This window comes from Pomacea canaliculata, linkage group LG11 (assembly GCF_003073045.1).
Source record: "Pomacea canaliculata isolate SZHN2017 linkage group LG11, ASM307304v1, whole genome shotgun sequence".
NCBI lineage: Eukaryota > Metazoa > Mollusca > Gastropoda > Architaenioglossa > Ampullariidae > Pomacea > Pomacea canaliculata.
Window position 1 is genome coordinate 20,242,743 of NC_037600.1, and position 14,430 is coordinate 20,257,172.

Genomic DNA, 14,430 nt, shown 5'->3' on the forward strand with positions numbered 1-14,430 from the left:
CATGTTCTCCTTTTTTTGTTAAAGAAGACTTATTTGCCTAAAGATATTGAATTTATTCTATTTACCTCTTACGTTTAGTGATCTAATCTTTAAACAGTTAAAAAGAAAATATTGAATATTGAACCATGTGACTTATACCCATGGTACATTACCGAACGCCATCTTGAACGCTTGTAAAAGGAACAAAGACGTAAGAATTTATGCGCACGTATTCTTTTCATAAATGTATATTTGTTTCTGTTTATTTGTTTAGATTTTTTGCAGCCTCATAAACGCCCAAGTTAAACCTTATCATTTTAAAGCCGATTTAATATGTGTCTTTTAAATTTATTTCAAATGCTTAACGCGCGTGCACGAGCGCCATTTTCTTATTCTAACTAAATACACGACATCAAACTAGTACGAACTAATAACAGTTATTATAGTCCGTAAATATGCAAGGTACTGCTTATTTTCGATAGTTTTTAGTTGTCAATATTATTAAGGTAGGTGCAAAATCAATTTTATTGACTGTTAAAGCTCGATGCGCGACAGTACATATAAAATGATTAAAGGAGTGGTTGGCCAACATCTTGAAATAAGAAATCTGTGTTTCATACAAAAGGGAAAATTGTTAGTGTTGTTAATTTGTACTGATTTTACATAACATTGTGGTATTTGTATCGTTTTAAGGATACTAAGAGGGAAATAATACGTTACTTAACACGCATCTGTACCATTGAGGGTAACATGAGCTGTGACGACTTTTCCCCTCTTTATTAAATAGTCAATCACAATGGCTGATGATACCGCAGAAGAAAACATCTTGGACTATGAGGATGAGGAAAATGAAACTCCTGTTGATGGAGCAGCTGGCGATGGTCCTGCCAAAAAAGATGTTAAGGGCACATATGTGTCTATTCACAGTTCAGGCTTCCGTGATTTCTTGTTGAAGCCAGAATTGCTGCGTGCTATTGTAGACTGTGGGTTTGAGCATCCATCAGAGGGTAAGTAACTTGCAAAACTGCTTTGGCCACACACTCAGATGTTATTTAGATGAAGAATTATTGTAAAACTTTTTGCTAGGATTAGTTTATCCGTAATGAGTGCAACAAAAGTGGTATAACTTGTTAAAAATTGTTTTCCTTTTTATGTAATGTATTTAATGATTATTGTTGATGCTGTCTCTTGCAGTTCAACATGAGTGCATTCCACAGGCAATTTTATCAATGGATGTGCTTTGCCAGGCCAAATCTGGTATGGGCAAGACGGCAGTTTTTGTTCTTGCTACTCTTCAGCAACTGGAGCCTGTTGATGGACAGGTAGTTAACTCACCTTTATGCAGTGTATACCTTGCCAACATTATCCTGTCTTGAGTATTATGAAGTTACAATTAGCACGTTTAAACATTGATTATTATTTTACCTAATTTTAGCTTTTTATGATGTACTACATTGGTAGGTACTAGCTTGTGTGTTTGTTTGCTATAAGTGCTTTTCTATTTCACTAGGTCTCAGTGCTTGTAATGGCACATACTCGTGAGTTGGCATTCCAAATCAGCAAGGAGTATGAGCGGTTCAGCAAATACATGAACAACGTTAAAATTGCTGTTTTCTTTGGAGGCATGCCAGTTAAGAAGGATGAAGAAGTACTCCAGAAAAACTGCCCTCACATTGTGGTTGGCACTCCAGGCCGTCTTTATGCCCTTGCCAAAGCCAGGACGCTGTCACTGAAGAACATCAAGCATTTTATCTTGGATGAATGTGACAAGATGTTGGCAGATCTTGGTGAGTAGAAAAAAGTTTAAGTTCCTTGTGGTAAGAATTCATTCATATTCTTTATGACAGTTTTTACTGTCCTGGTCATTTGGAAAAAGGAGAGGAAGTTGCAGTTTGTAATGCAAACAGTAATGCCTTTTTGCTTTCAGTCCCTGACGGGAATTTTTAGCATGTCAGGCATAATCGTGCCTTGTTGGTATACATTCTTTGTTCTGTACTTTTTCAGACATGAGACGTGATGTGCAAGAGATATTCCGCATGACTCCACATGAAAAGCAAGTGATGATGTTTAGCGCCACCCTGTCCAAGGACATCCGCCCAATCTGCAAGAAATTCATGCAAGACGTAAATACACCTCTTGGCTACTACCTGTATCACGACTCCAGATCCCTATTTCACCCAGCCCCGATTTGCTGTAGTGCTGGCGGGGGCTGATCCCTTGTTGGCCACCTGCTGCCTCACCAGCTGTCTGCGGCCTGTCTCCTTTGTCATCATTTTTGTCCTTAAACCAATGCCAACATGTGCAAATGTGCCAGCCTTCAATATCAGGATGACCGAATCTAAATTCTTCTAAAATAGGTCGAAGCCGCACACAATATTCGCGCATTATTCAGCGCTGTTTAGCTTGCTGCAACCAGGATAGCAATATATTTTTAAAATGTCAGATGCTTTAATGACTAAACAAAAAAGGGGGAACATTTCAAATTTACATTCTGTCAGCCAAAAAAATTCTTTGTCATTTTTACAAATAAGTGAACAAATTTGATATTTTGGAGGTTAGTGTCCGTGGGCAGCAATAGATATGTCTCACCATGAAGCTTCGAATTACTTTGGTAGTGTACAGAGCTTTTAACTGTCCTATTTGGAATACGTTATGGTGTATTTACATGCGCAAATACATTACTGAAAAAAACTAAAATTATGGCTTGGGCCTGTTGTCCACCATGATCTATTCAAATTAGAAGTTATATTTAGCAGCATCTCATCGTTGCTAATAGGTAGAGATCTTAAACATCACTTGCATTCTGATAAGCTAGAGTCTAAGAGAGATGGAGGCGCAAAATTCCTTAAGCGCTGAACGCTGGGGATATTGTGTCTCTGCTGTGTTAAGCAGACTGATAGATAACTCGGTCCACCAAGTGTGCACATAGTAGGATAAGATTAAAGCATTAAACGATATCTGCTTTGGAAACCCCTCATTTCGTGGATATCAGGACTGTTCATTTGTACGACCATAGGGAACATGGTGAAGAGTGCGTTATTTTATTTCTCGGTCAGTAAGTTCTTCTAATAAAAATTCTTTTGAAACGAAAGAGGTTCCGTAAGATAGGTGGAAGTACTTGTACACAATATTAGGTCAGATTGAAAGCATCTCTACTCTTACAAATGTTTGGAAACCTCCACCTCCTGAGATTTCTCCCTGCAAGCATTACATCTCTATTTTGCCCTGGTTGCTGATGGGCGAACTTTTTTTTTTTTTTTTTTTTTAGTAAAGTAGGAAATTTACAACATCAGTTCTACTCAAGGCACAAACTATCCTCGTGCGCTAAACGCTGGGGGTGTAGTGCCTATAAAATGTCCATTACATGCATGAAAACATAACAACACCACCCTTGCATCCTCTACCTGCGATATGCATTGCAAGATCAAGTAGAGCCGTCATCGTCTTCAATCCAATGGAGGGCAGAAAAGCTTTCTGCATGTATTTGGCTCCCAGTTTGCCTGTAGCAGCTGGAAGGGTCTTCTGCTTGCCCATGCCTGCCATGGTTTGCTTCCATCCGTTCAGCCTAACTGGGTAGAGGCACAGTCTGCGTTCCCACTTTGAGGGATCTGCACCTGTCTTGGGGTTGGAGCGATCCTGGTGGTCGTCTGCTTGGCCTCCGTCATCGGCGCCCATATTCTGAGTTCTTTCTTCAGGTGAAAGGTGCAGGATGCTGTGCAAACTTTTGGAAAATGGTGAAGCACATGTTGGTATAAATAATTCTGCAGACTCGTGTTTTCCATGCCCAAAGTTTTTTTCTCTTTTTTTTTTCTTTTGGAGCATCCTGCATCTTTCATGTTATGGTCTGTTTTTATTTTAAAGTGTTAAAATATTTAAAAGTTTTATAGCAGTGTAGAGTATTTTTTGAAAATTTCTGGGTGTTACATTGTGTTCATATTTTTATTTAAAGTTATGTGCTTACTGTTAATAAGATAATTGTTAATGCAAATTTTTCCTGAAAAGGCTGATCTGGTAGTTGATTACTTGATGTAAAAAAATGTTTTCTTATAAAAATGAGAGTTTTTAAATTAAAGAATGTAGTAGTAATTTGATAGGTACATTGGTCGTGTGCATTGACATAACTTGCAGCCCATGGAAGTTTATGTGGATGATGATTCCAAGCTCACCTTGCATGGCCTGCAACAACATTACGCAAAGCTGAAGGATAATGAAAAAAATCGCAAACTTTTTGAATTGCTTGATGTGCTGGAGTTCAACCAGGTATTAACCCTTTTATAATCTGTTTTAACAAACAGCAGGAAAGTCCTTTTAGCACGTGCCTTGTTAAAGCATGATTACCCTTCTCTAATTTTTTTTCAAGGATTAAGAAAAGTTTTGTTATCCCAAATTATTAAATTGCTAAGTTCATTGTCGGATTTTTTTCTGGCAGTTTTGATCAAAGGCACAAGTGGGATCATTGTAGAGACGTCATGTGTGTGCTTGCATTATTAGAAAATGTTCATTTTCCATTTAACAGGTTATAATCTTTGTGAAAAGTGTTCAGCGATGTATGGCACTTGCACAGCTGCTGCAGGAACAGAACTTCCCAGCCATTGCTATTCATCGGCACATGACCCAGGAAGAAAGGTAGCACATTCATAAGATGTAAACATCATTGTGCAGAGCGGAACTGGCTACAAACTAAACGCTTTTAATGATCTCAGGTGGTATCTTGCCACCATGGAAATTGTCTTTAGAACATTTTAATGTAGTTCTTTACTAAACAATTTCATAGAGAAAAAGCAATATTTAAATTATAGGGACTAATCTTCATGGATGTGGGCTAATTCTTCAGATGTCTGTTTCAGATTGTCACGGTATCAGCAGTTTAAAGATTTCCAGAAGCGCATACTTGTTGCAACGAATCTATTTGGTCGTGGCATGGATATTGAGCGTGTTAATATTGTCTTCAATTATGACATGCCTGAGGACTCCGATACATATCTCCACAGGGTTGGTGTCTTTTATCGTCTTAAAGTAGTTATTAATTGTGATTTTTTCTTTCAGGCATACTAACTTGACAGTTAAATTGCTTGGTATTATGCTAAAAATTTAAACATTGCAGGTTGCTCGTGCTGGTCGCTTTGGCACAAAGGGTCTGGCCATTACATTTGTGTCTGATGAAAATGATGCTAAAATCCTGAACGATGTCCAGGAGCGCTTTGAGGTCAACATCACAGAGCTTCCAGATGAGATTGACATATCATCATACAGTAAGAAGAAAATTGGTTTAATTAAAATGAAATATTTTGCACTTCACTGTTAATGCTAGAATGATGGTTATTGCTGGTATCTGTTTAGTAGCAGCATGTGGTTAATTGCTTCCAAATGAGATCTATGAGCCATGTTTCTATACCAGAATCTGCCAGGTAGGCACTTGCACAATTTCTTGATGCATCCTTCACATAGGCAGCTTCATACCCCCCCCTCCCTTTTTTTTTTTTTTCTAAGATAGGTTCTATATTTTCAAGGTACAATTCTACAATTTATGGGGTAAAAAGTAAATATATATTTTTTTTTTTCCTTTTCCAGTTGAAGGACGATGAGGCAGCACAAGCAAACCATGTTCATTGTGCAGCAGCACTTACAGTTGTATTTTAGTGTCATAATTACTTTGATCTTGAAAACTTGTATTTCTGCAACAAATGGACAAGTAGATCTAGTTCGCTTTTAATGATTTTAGCAGTAATTTTGTGAGAAAGCAATGGAGAGAATGTTTGTTATCTATGCTGAATAAATGTTACAATCTTTGGTGAAGTGTTTTACTTAAAACAATATTGTAAATTACTGGACTTCTGCAAGGTTACGTATGTGCGGGGCTGTTAATTGATCAGTATTGAAATTGAATGAAGTGTTTAACTGGGTTGGCATATTTGTTGAACGGATGTTTACTAACTTCATATTCATTGATTCATATTTTCTTTTTAATCGCAACACTTGCATACAAATCCGACGAAGGTTTAGTAAACCACAGTTCAGATGAAAATTCAGATGAAAATAATGAACAGAATGTTATTTTCACCACAGATGTGCTAACAGAACGCAAAGTGTTACTTTCTGATATTGGTGCAACGTTTTGCAAGATAATAAACTCTATTACGAAAGTATTTTGAACATCTACAGATAATGCAATACCAATGAGACAAGCTAGATATCATTCAAGCAAATTTATTTGTACAATTTCACATGTAGCAAACAATGGTACACTAAAAACAGTTCTCTTGTGGAATGCTAAGACTTGGGGGGAAAAAAAGCCAGCCATACAAAATAAGCTTTTGACATAGGAAATTCAGGTCAATGTTTTACAGGCCCTTAATCTGCCACAAGTCTAGATGCAAACAAATAGCGAAACCAGCACAGTGCCATACTTGAACACGTTCATAGTCTATTACAGATGTCAATGAATGCAAGCAATTTCTTAAGAATGCATCTTTTACTCTGCATCCATCATAAGTGTTTTACAAAAAAAAAAAAGAGAGAGAGAAGAAGTTCCTCTTTAAACAGAAATGACACAAGTGAATATGTGGCTTGAACACAAGGTATGAAAATGTCAAAAGTCATACTTATGTCTTTGCATCTAAAATATTATTTCTACTGAGTGGACCAGTTTTAACTGTATCCGAACTTTGGCAAATGAGAGCCTGTTTAAAATTTATAATCTGCAGATTACCCAGATAGAAATAGTTGTGACAGTCACTCAAAAAAAAAATTCTTGTATGACACTTTTAAAAATTTGTTAAAAGACAAGCTGCTGCAATGCCGGTCCACCCTAACAAAACCTATCTGACAGGTCATGAGATCCACAACAGGTTTTATTGGCAAGCTTCTACATGCCAGAATACTCGGTGTATGAATGTGTTGGTGAAATAGAGTTTCATCACTAAAGACAAGGATGTAGATCCATGATTTGTAAACTTACACAGCATGATGCTTCACTAGAAGGTGGTTGACTCGTATTCTGCTTAACAATCTACACTGAATAAGGGAGCTTCTAGAATTCATTATCCAACATCACTGTTCACTGTTCTAGATCGTGATTTTACAGTAGGTATGGAAAAGAACCTGGCTGAAGATCTCTTTAAACCAAATGGGCTGTTCCACTAGCAAAATGGTTATTTATGTAATAGCATTATTTTGTCAGAAATTTGCGCTTCGCCATTTTCAACTGTGAAGTTCATTGTGCACCATGTCGAGACCAAATAATATCTGGCACTTAAATAAAAGCAGTGGGCAATCTACAGCTTAAAGAGAACACACACATCTGCATGGAAAACATCAAAATTTAGGACTAAATAAGGAATAGGCAGGCATCTTATGATAAATCAAAATTTGAGATTTAAATAGTTCAGACATGTACCATCCTTAACACACAGCAAATGAACTTGGCTCATTGGCCATAAGTTGTAAGCAGTTCCCAGACCACAGGCGTGAAAAAAAGTTAATTGCAGACATTTGCAGTTTGACAGTGGACACATTTTACCCCAACACTGTCACATAAAGGTGGTATCATCATAGCTTGATTTGTGCTTGGTTCTTGCCTCAAACAATTCACGTATAAGACTGGCCTTTTCCTGGTCAAGCTTTGCAATTTTATCTGACCTCTCTCTTACCTCCTGCAAAACAATGCACTTGATAAAAATGCATCACTGCATTCTTTCACATGCATCTTGAGAAGGACACATTCAAAAAAATTATAACTTCAACAGTATTTAGTAATGTGTCTATCACTCTTAATATAACTGCTTTCTTAAAACTTGACAGGTGCAGTGCAGATCGCAGTTACCCAAGGCATGGGCAAGAACACATGCATCTATAAAACATGAACCTCCACCTATGTCCTGAACTTACTGCAAATACACCCACACATTTAATATAACAGCAAAGTTTCAACGAATCTTGTCCATTTGTTTGGATCTACCTCTTGAGTTCCCAAGGAGTGCATGCACTTAGTATGCAAATTATTCCTGTTGAAAATTAGCATTTTAATGAGCTTTCTACTGTAAACCTAATAAGTTACTGACTACAATGAGATTTAGTACTGGGACACTGGGCTTACCTACAAGAGGAAAGTGGGTGAAAGCAAAAATTATTTCAAAAATACTTGTTTTCAAATTAAAATATTTAATGAGTCCCTGGTAAAATATCAGTCTGCCAGACAACTCTGCACTCCATCTAATGAATGTCTCTTAAATATTCCTGTCACCAGAACACAAGGACAGGAGTTATAGCTATCTGTGACGTGAAACAACTCTCTCGCTGCCCATATCTGCCACCTACCCACTACTGAATCCTTTCAATGCACACTGAAAAAGCCCACCTTAAGCATTACTCGTAACACAAATCTAGTCCATTTTCACACCCTTAACCCCTTACTGCGACTTCCCAGCTCATCTTCCTTTTAATTTCTCCTAGTGAGATAATAAAGTTAAATTGAATTGAATTGAATTGAATTTTGCAAAATCACAATCTCTCAATCCTTGCAACTTGGTTCCTCTTTGTATCTTCTGTTGTTATTTTTTTTAAATTCATCGCTACTTTTGTTTATTCTTCTGTACTTCATATTTTGCTTGTTCTTGTCTTTCCGATGTTGTCCGTCCGTGTCTCATTAGTGTGCTTAAGCACTGTAAGCATGCTCCTTAAGAGTGTGATTATGCACTATACAAATACCATTTTTTAAATTACAATAAAAAACAATATTTTTATCAGAAAAACATAACGTTATTGAGTTTTGTGAAAGTAAATGGTACCCATGGTTAGCTCGTCATTTGTACTTTACTTCATTTGTGTCTGTGTCGCATCAATAGAAATATGCAGCACAAAATATCCATCAACATTGAAATGAAGTAGTTTGAATCATTTGCAAATTACCACACAGGTACCTAGGTTCACTTTAATTCTGCTGAATCAAAAGTTGCCACTTTGTATGAACTAACTGCCAGCTGGGCAGACCCAACACTGTTTAAAAAAATCTGACAGGTTCGGTTACAATGGTGGTTACCCAGGCAGACATGGAATATAATGCTAATGCAGCATGACTTGATATTTTCTGTGCAAAATGTGATTATTTTTTGTTCATTAGAATGACAAATGGTAGATTATTAACATTAAATAGAGTCGAGCTAGTAACAATGCAGACATTTAAAGCACATGGGTCCGAGTGAAAAGTGCATGTAATTTTAAATTAGGATCACCAGAAAGACAAATAACAAACATTTTGTGAATATTTAATAAAGAAGCAACTGAGCACCAGAAAACAAAAAACAAACCCAAAGCACTGCATGACTTGAGTATGTCAAAAGGTAACATGGTAGACAAAAACCAGGAAGACCCCCAAATAGCTGTTAAGTGGCTTGTACCTTGTATAGTATTATAAATGTCACATTTTGACAAGCCAGAACCATCTACTCGTTCTACATTTTCCCAGCCATACAAGCCAGCATTAAACTTAGAACAATCTAGTTCTGCATCTGGAGAGTGAGAATCATGACATATATTTTCTTATAAGCAAATTAATGTCTTGTGTATAGAGCTAATTGACAGTGTTAATATAAATTGAAAAATATAAGAGTTATCACTGCTCAAAATTTAACCCAAATCTGTAGATCAGAAATTAAAGCTGTTTTAAGTTGTTACACTTAAATTTCTAATTTTTCTGCCTGAAAGACTGATAATTTTTTTTTAATATTTCCATCACCACATATCACAAAAGAGGCCTTATAAGTTTGTAGAAAAAATTAGCAGAGTACAACATTGTGGTTAATTTGAAATAAATTGTTTGCCACGAAAATTTAGTCTTTGAAATAGAGTACTTGAAATATATTGGTTCCATGGAAAATGATCACGAGTGAAACTAATATTTCCAGACTTTGATGTCTTTTTTCCTAGTATTTTTGCACCTTGTTTTTCAATCACTTCAGTTAACAGTGTTCTCAAATACATGGTGATTTCTAAGAATTCAAGATGCTGTATCACACAGCTTCAAACATGGTCTGATATAGTTTTGGCTGCAATGCAAATCACGAACTTGAAATAGTAATCTCTTGAGAACTAATTAAAGAGTCTCACCATTTGTTTTGTTTTCCTAACATTTTTTGTACTTTCAAGTGAAATTTAAAAAAATTTTCATTTTTAAAAATCTAATTTTGTCTAGCAGTACTATATAATTTTGACTATCAATTTCTGTTTTGGTGGCAGTGGCTGTCATCATACTTATGTCAACTGATCTAAGAAATCTTCCTGAAGTGGTCGACAAGATTTTAATAATCTGCTGTTCACTATAAAATACATGATCACTGTGAAATCAACCCAAATTCACTAACAGACTGACCTGTGTAAGACGTCTATTTTGTTCTTTCAGCATCTTAATTGTTGCATCACTAGAATGAGGGCTCAGCGTTGAGGTGACAGCAAGATTCATATGTAGGGGAAAACCCTGCACAGAACATTCCGCAACATCAACTCTTCATGTGCAAGATATTTTAGAGGTAACATTGCAAGTGTTGAAGAAGTAGACAAGAATACAAACCTTTTCTGAGCTCTCTACAAGGGTTCGCAGCTGCATGTTGACCTCTGCAATGCGAGCTTTCTGGAAATTCATACGCTCCTGGTGGGCCTCCAGTGAGTTATCCTGTGCAAGATCAGAGGAGGAAGTGAGCTGAGAAAAACTACCAGTTTACCATCACAGTTACAGGGACAGTGATGGATGAGCACAAATACATTTTTATGCCCTGTGTGGCTGGCGATCATATTTCGTTCATCCCTTTAGAATATAGATCTGAAGTAATTCACATTTGATGCTGTAATTTTTTCAGACAATATACGTATTACTGTAACACTGTTTTTCAAAAATAGTGTGTAGCTTAATTATACTTTTACAGATGAAAACACAAGACATTCTGGAGAACTAAAGACAGGAAGGGTGACATCTGTTTAAGTGGTAAGTCTCACTCACATTGTAGTTAACCTTGCCCAGCATTTTTTGCTTCTCTTGCACAACTGTAATCTGCCGAAGGTACCAGTCTCTTGCCACATCTACCATTTCTAATCCCGTCTTCAGCATAGTAGCCTCCTCTTCCAACTGCTGCATGCGTTTTATCTATACATCATAACCATATTGACTTTTAAAGGGATTGTAGAGGCAAAATAAAACTGCTTAGAATTTCTTAAAGAGTATGATCAGTTTGAATCTCTTCTATTTTTGTGACTGTTCATGTGGAAAAAGTTGAATGTTTTATAGGATGTTGTGTTGTCCTCCGATGACGTCATCTCGATCCCAGTCTGAACTAATGCAACGATATGGTTAATTGCTCATAGCCATCTTGATTGTTATTACTAATTCAACTAATGACACACCACCAATCACGAGTTCAAATCCTAAAAATGACCGACACTTCCCCTCCCTCGCCAACATCACACAGCACGTCACAGACGGGCTTTTTGTTAAATATAATAAAGATTTTTATAGGCAGTGCACAGCAGAGCTAAAATGATTGTATAAAAGCTGACACATAGCATGCAGGAAGTAAGAGCCTTAATTTCTTCTTATTCCTTTTGGACCCCAATGGAGCATAGGTCCACAACTAACCACACCAGCGGATCCAGTTCTGGGCAGCCCATCCCAGTTGGGTCCACATCATGCCAGCAGCCTCCGCCTCTCTGTGGACCAATCTCCTCCATGTATCTCTGGGTTTCCCAACCCTTTGCCACCCGTGGGTTCCAGCCCAGAGCTTGTTTTGTTAAATCGTCGGCTGTCTTTCGCAAGGTGTGACCCACTTCTGCTTTTTGATATCTTGGCTGGCAGGTTTTTGGTTGGTTCTCTCCCATATAACTGTATTGGAAATCTTCTTGGGCCATCTGATGTTGAGGATGTAGCGCAGACATCTGTTGACGAATGTCTGAATCTTACTTGTGATGGTGTTTGTCACAGATCATGTCTCGGATCCATATAGAAAGACTGACTTAACGTTTCCATTGAAGATGCAGATCTTGATGTGTAGAGATAAAGCCTTGCAGTTTCAAGAGCCTATTAATCCTTTAAAAATCCTCTTGCAGTAATAAAGTCTGTAGTCGCCTATGTATTGAAAGTAATTTATTTTTAAGTAATTAAATATTGACAATACTGTCTGAGCTGAGTAAAATGTTTTTAAAATTACCAATTAAAAATGATTTAACTAGAAATATAAAAACACTAATTTTAAACTGTTTTTGTTCTAGAAGGTTTTTTTATATTATCAGTGCTCATTAAACCTTATTTCTTAAACTTGACACCAAATGTAAACAAAACATTGACTACACATAAACTTTTTTCTCTGCCCTCCACCTTCCACCCCATACATATGAGTATGTGCACACAGAAAGTGTTTACCATGTTGTGGTCCACACCATTTTGGAGGGTGTGACGTCTGCCTGAACCATGGCGCCGCACCGAGGCCTTGCCTGGACTCTGGGACTGCCCTTGTGCTCGATCCTCTGTTGGCTTTCTTTGAAACTGCTCTATGTTGGCTGCATATAAAGTTTCTTTAAAAAAATGGGTTATGTTGATTGTGATTGGAACCATTTTTTAGTTTGAATAAATGGTTAATCACATGGTATCACTAAGCAAACAGCAAACTAGCAAGGACCAGATCACTTGGCCTGTTCCAAAAACACACTTGATCCAATTATAATTAAATAGAACTAATTTAAATACAAGAATTACAATAGAGCTTAAATATGGAACTAAAAACAATTTTTGTTAATAGCTTATTGGTTGGGATTATGACTCACTGCTTCTTTGCTGTAACTTAAGTGCTTTTTAGATTTGTACATGTACAGTGCCTCAATATAAGCCAAATCTACAGTGACCTTGCCCGTCTGCTATAGACTCTATTACAGAGAGGGAGATCATGATTATCTTCATCATATTTAATGGCATTGTATAAATTGCCTGTTCATTTGCACTCTGTGAACTTAGTTCATTAAGTTAACCTTAACATTTGAACAGCTAGAAAAGTGTATGCATGAACTGAATAGTATTGAATAATATTGAAAATACTTGTAATAGTTTTTACATTACACCAACGAAAACACCAGCTGCTTTCTGAAAGACCACGTCCATGTAATATATAGAAGTTTTAGTAATATCTTAAAACACACACACACAGGTGAAAAGGATAAAAAAGAAAGTGGGGAACATGACATGTAAAAAAAACTTTAAAACTTGAGCATTTTCAGCTCACTGTCAGTAAAAAGTCAGATCATGCAAGCTGCTTACCATAAATAGCATGGGAAGAGATATCATGGACTGAACTTCCCCCATTATCCCCCTTCAAGTGAGGTCTTTCTCTGTTGCCTGCTGGAACTGCCCTCTGCTGGGCATCGTCCCAGTCTTGTTGCCAACTCTTCAGCTCGCTTAGGATCTGACGATTCTTACTAGCATCACGCGGAGGAACTTTCGGGGGATTCAAGTCAGACCCTGATGCCGATTTCCTGATGCCAGGATTAAACGACCTCTCTGGTCTGGGTGGGGGTCGCAGCTGTTGAGTATGGTAGGGGTGGCCTGTTGTCGTCTCGTAAATGTTAGAGGATGGCGGATTATTACTGCGACGATAACCGTTCGCGCTGTTGTGCGGTTGCGGTTTGACAGCTGCGGTTGCAGGTCGGGTATTATTGTTGCTGTTGCCATCGATCTGGTGTTTCACTGAAGTCGAGTATAATGTCGTGGAACGCAGCGAACTGGCTGTTCCCTGTTTGTGTTGATCTGAAGAATTGTGTGAATCTTGCTGACGAGTACCTAGGTCTCCATGAAGTGGATAGTTTGTTGAAGATCCGGCTGTAACGATCGGGATTCGATCTGCAGGACGACTAGAGAATGGAATGTTACCTGGCGGAATTCGGTTTTCTTTTTGTATTATGTAATTATTTGTGCCACTCACTGAACGACGCTTCCCTTGTTCTTTACCTTGAATTAAAGCCATCTTTAGGCCAGCAACGAAACCTTCAAATGTAAGTAAACCATTGGGAGGGGTTACTTTACGCAGCCCTTCCACAACGCCCGTGGGTAGATCTCGTACACCCTCGTCGCTCCATCTGCTTTCGATGTCTCTAAGTCGTATCGAACCGGTATGCTCTTCATCTAGAATGTCAAAAAGAATCTTTAGGGAGGCAATAAATTGCTTTGGAAGTCCGTTGTACACATCGTCCATGTTCTGGCCTGACATTGTTACAAATTTATAATTATAAACACAAGTATCGAGAATGACCAATACTCCCAATGTACAACACGGCCTTGTGTATTCAAACCAAATGGTCTCATCGGTAAGCAGCTAAAATAAGCTTGCTTCTGATTGGCTTAGAGATATTTGGCACCCAATGAAAACTTATTTGTTTGAATACATACTCTCGCATTATAAATAGCCCCTCGATAACACAAAT

General features: G+C 37.5%; 2 protein-coding genes across 2 annotated transcripts; one reads left to right on the forward strand and one right to left on the reverse strand.

Annotated features, from left to right (window-relative positions):
- Positions 1–76: 76 nt before the first annotated feature.
- On the forward strand, positions 77–5,874 carry LOC112574665 (spliceosome RNA helicase DDX39B). Its single transcript, XM_025255870.1, has 10 exons — positions 77–190; positions 767–986; positions 1,174–1,301; positions 1,490–1,766; positions 1,984–2,102; positions 4,108–4,239; positions 4,496–4,605; positions 4,827–4,971; positions 5,084–5,231; positions 5,551–5,874. Exons 2-10 carry the CDS (start codon positions 776–778, stop codon positions 5,562–5,564), a joined length of 1,284 nt encoding a protein of 427 aa, XP_025111655.1. The 5' UTR covers positions 77–190; positions 767–775; the 3' UTR covers positions 5,565–5,874.
- A 296-nt stretch (positions 5,875–6,170) lies between these two features.
- LOC112574664 (suppressor APC domain-containing protein 2-like) lies at positions 6,171–14,310 on the reverse strand. Its single transcript, XM_025255869.1, has 6 exons — positions 13,271–14,310; positions 12,383–12,519; positions 10,970–11,113; positions 10,544–10,645; positions 10,346–10,450; positions 6,171–7,631 (listed from the first exon to the last, which is right to left on the reverse strand). Exons 1-6 carry the CDS (start codon positions 14,214–14,216, stop codon positions 7,509–7,511), a joined length of 1,557 nt encoding a protein of 518 aa, XP_025111654.1. The 5' UTR covers positions 14,217–14,310; the 3' UTR covers positions 6,171–7,508.
- Positions 14,311–14,430: the final 120 nt, after the last annotated feature.

What these genes read in the sequence shown, in the direction of transcription:
- LOC112574665 (XM_025255870.1), top strand. Translation starts at nt 776, where the DNA reads ATGGCTGATGATACCGCAGAAGAAAACATCTTGGACTATGAGGATGAG. An exon ending in TGGAGCCTGTTGATGGACAG is followed by an intron (nt 1,302 to 1,489) that starts GTAGTTAACTCA and finishes CTATTTCACTAG; the next exon opens with GTCTCAGTGCTTGTAATGGC. An exon ending in ATGTGCTGGAGTTCAACCAG is followed by an intron (nt 4,240 to 4,495) that starts GTATTAACCCTT and finishes TCCATTTAACAG; the next exon opens with GTTATAATCTTTGTGAAAAG.
- LOC112574664 (XM_025255869.1), bottom strand. Translation starts at nt 14,216, where the DNA reads ATGTCAGGCCAGAACATGGACGATGTGTACAACGGACTTCCAAAGCAA. An exon ending in ATGGTGTGGACCACAACATG is followed by an intron (nt 11,114 to 12,382) that starts GTAAACACTTTC and finishes TATGATGTATAG; the next exon opens with ATAAAACGCATGCAGCAGTT. An exon ending in AAAATAGACGTCTTACACAG is followed by an intron (nt 7,632 to 10,345) that starts GTCAGTCTGTTA and finishes ATTGTTTTGCAG; the next exon opens with GAGGTAAGAGAGAGGTCAGA.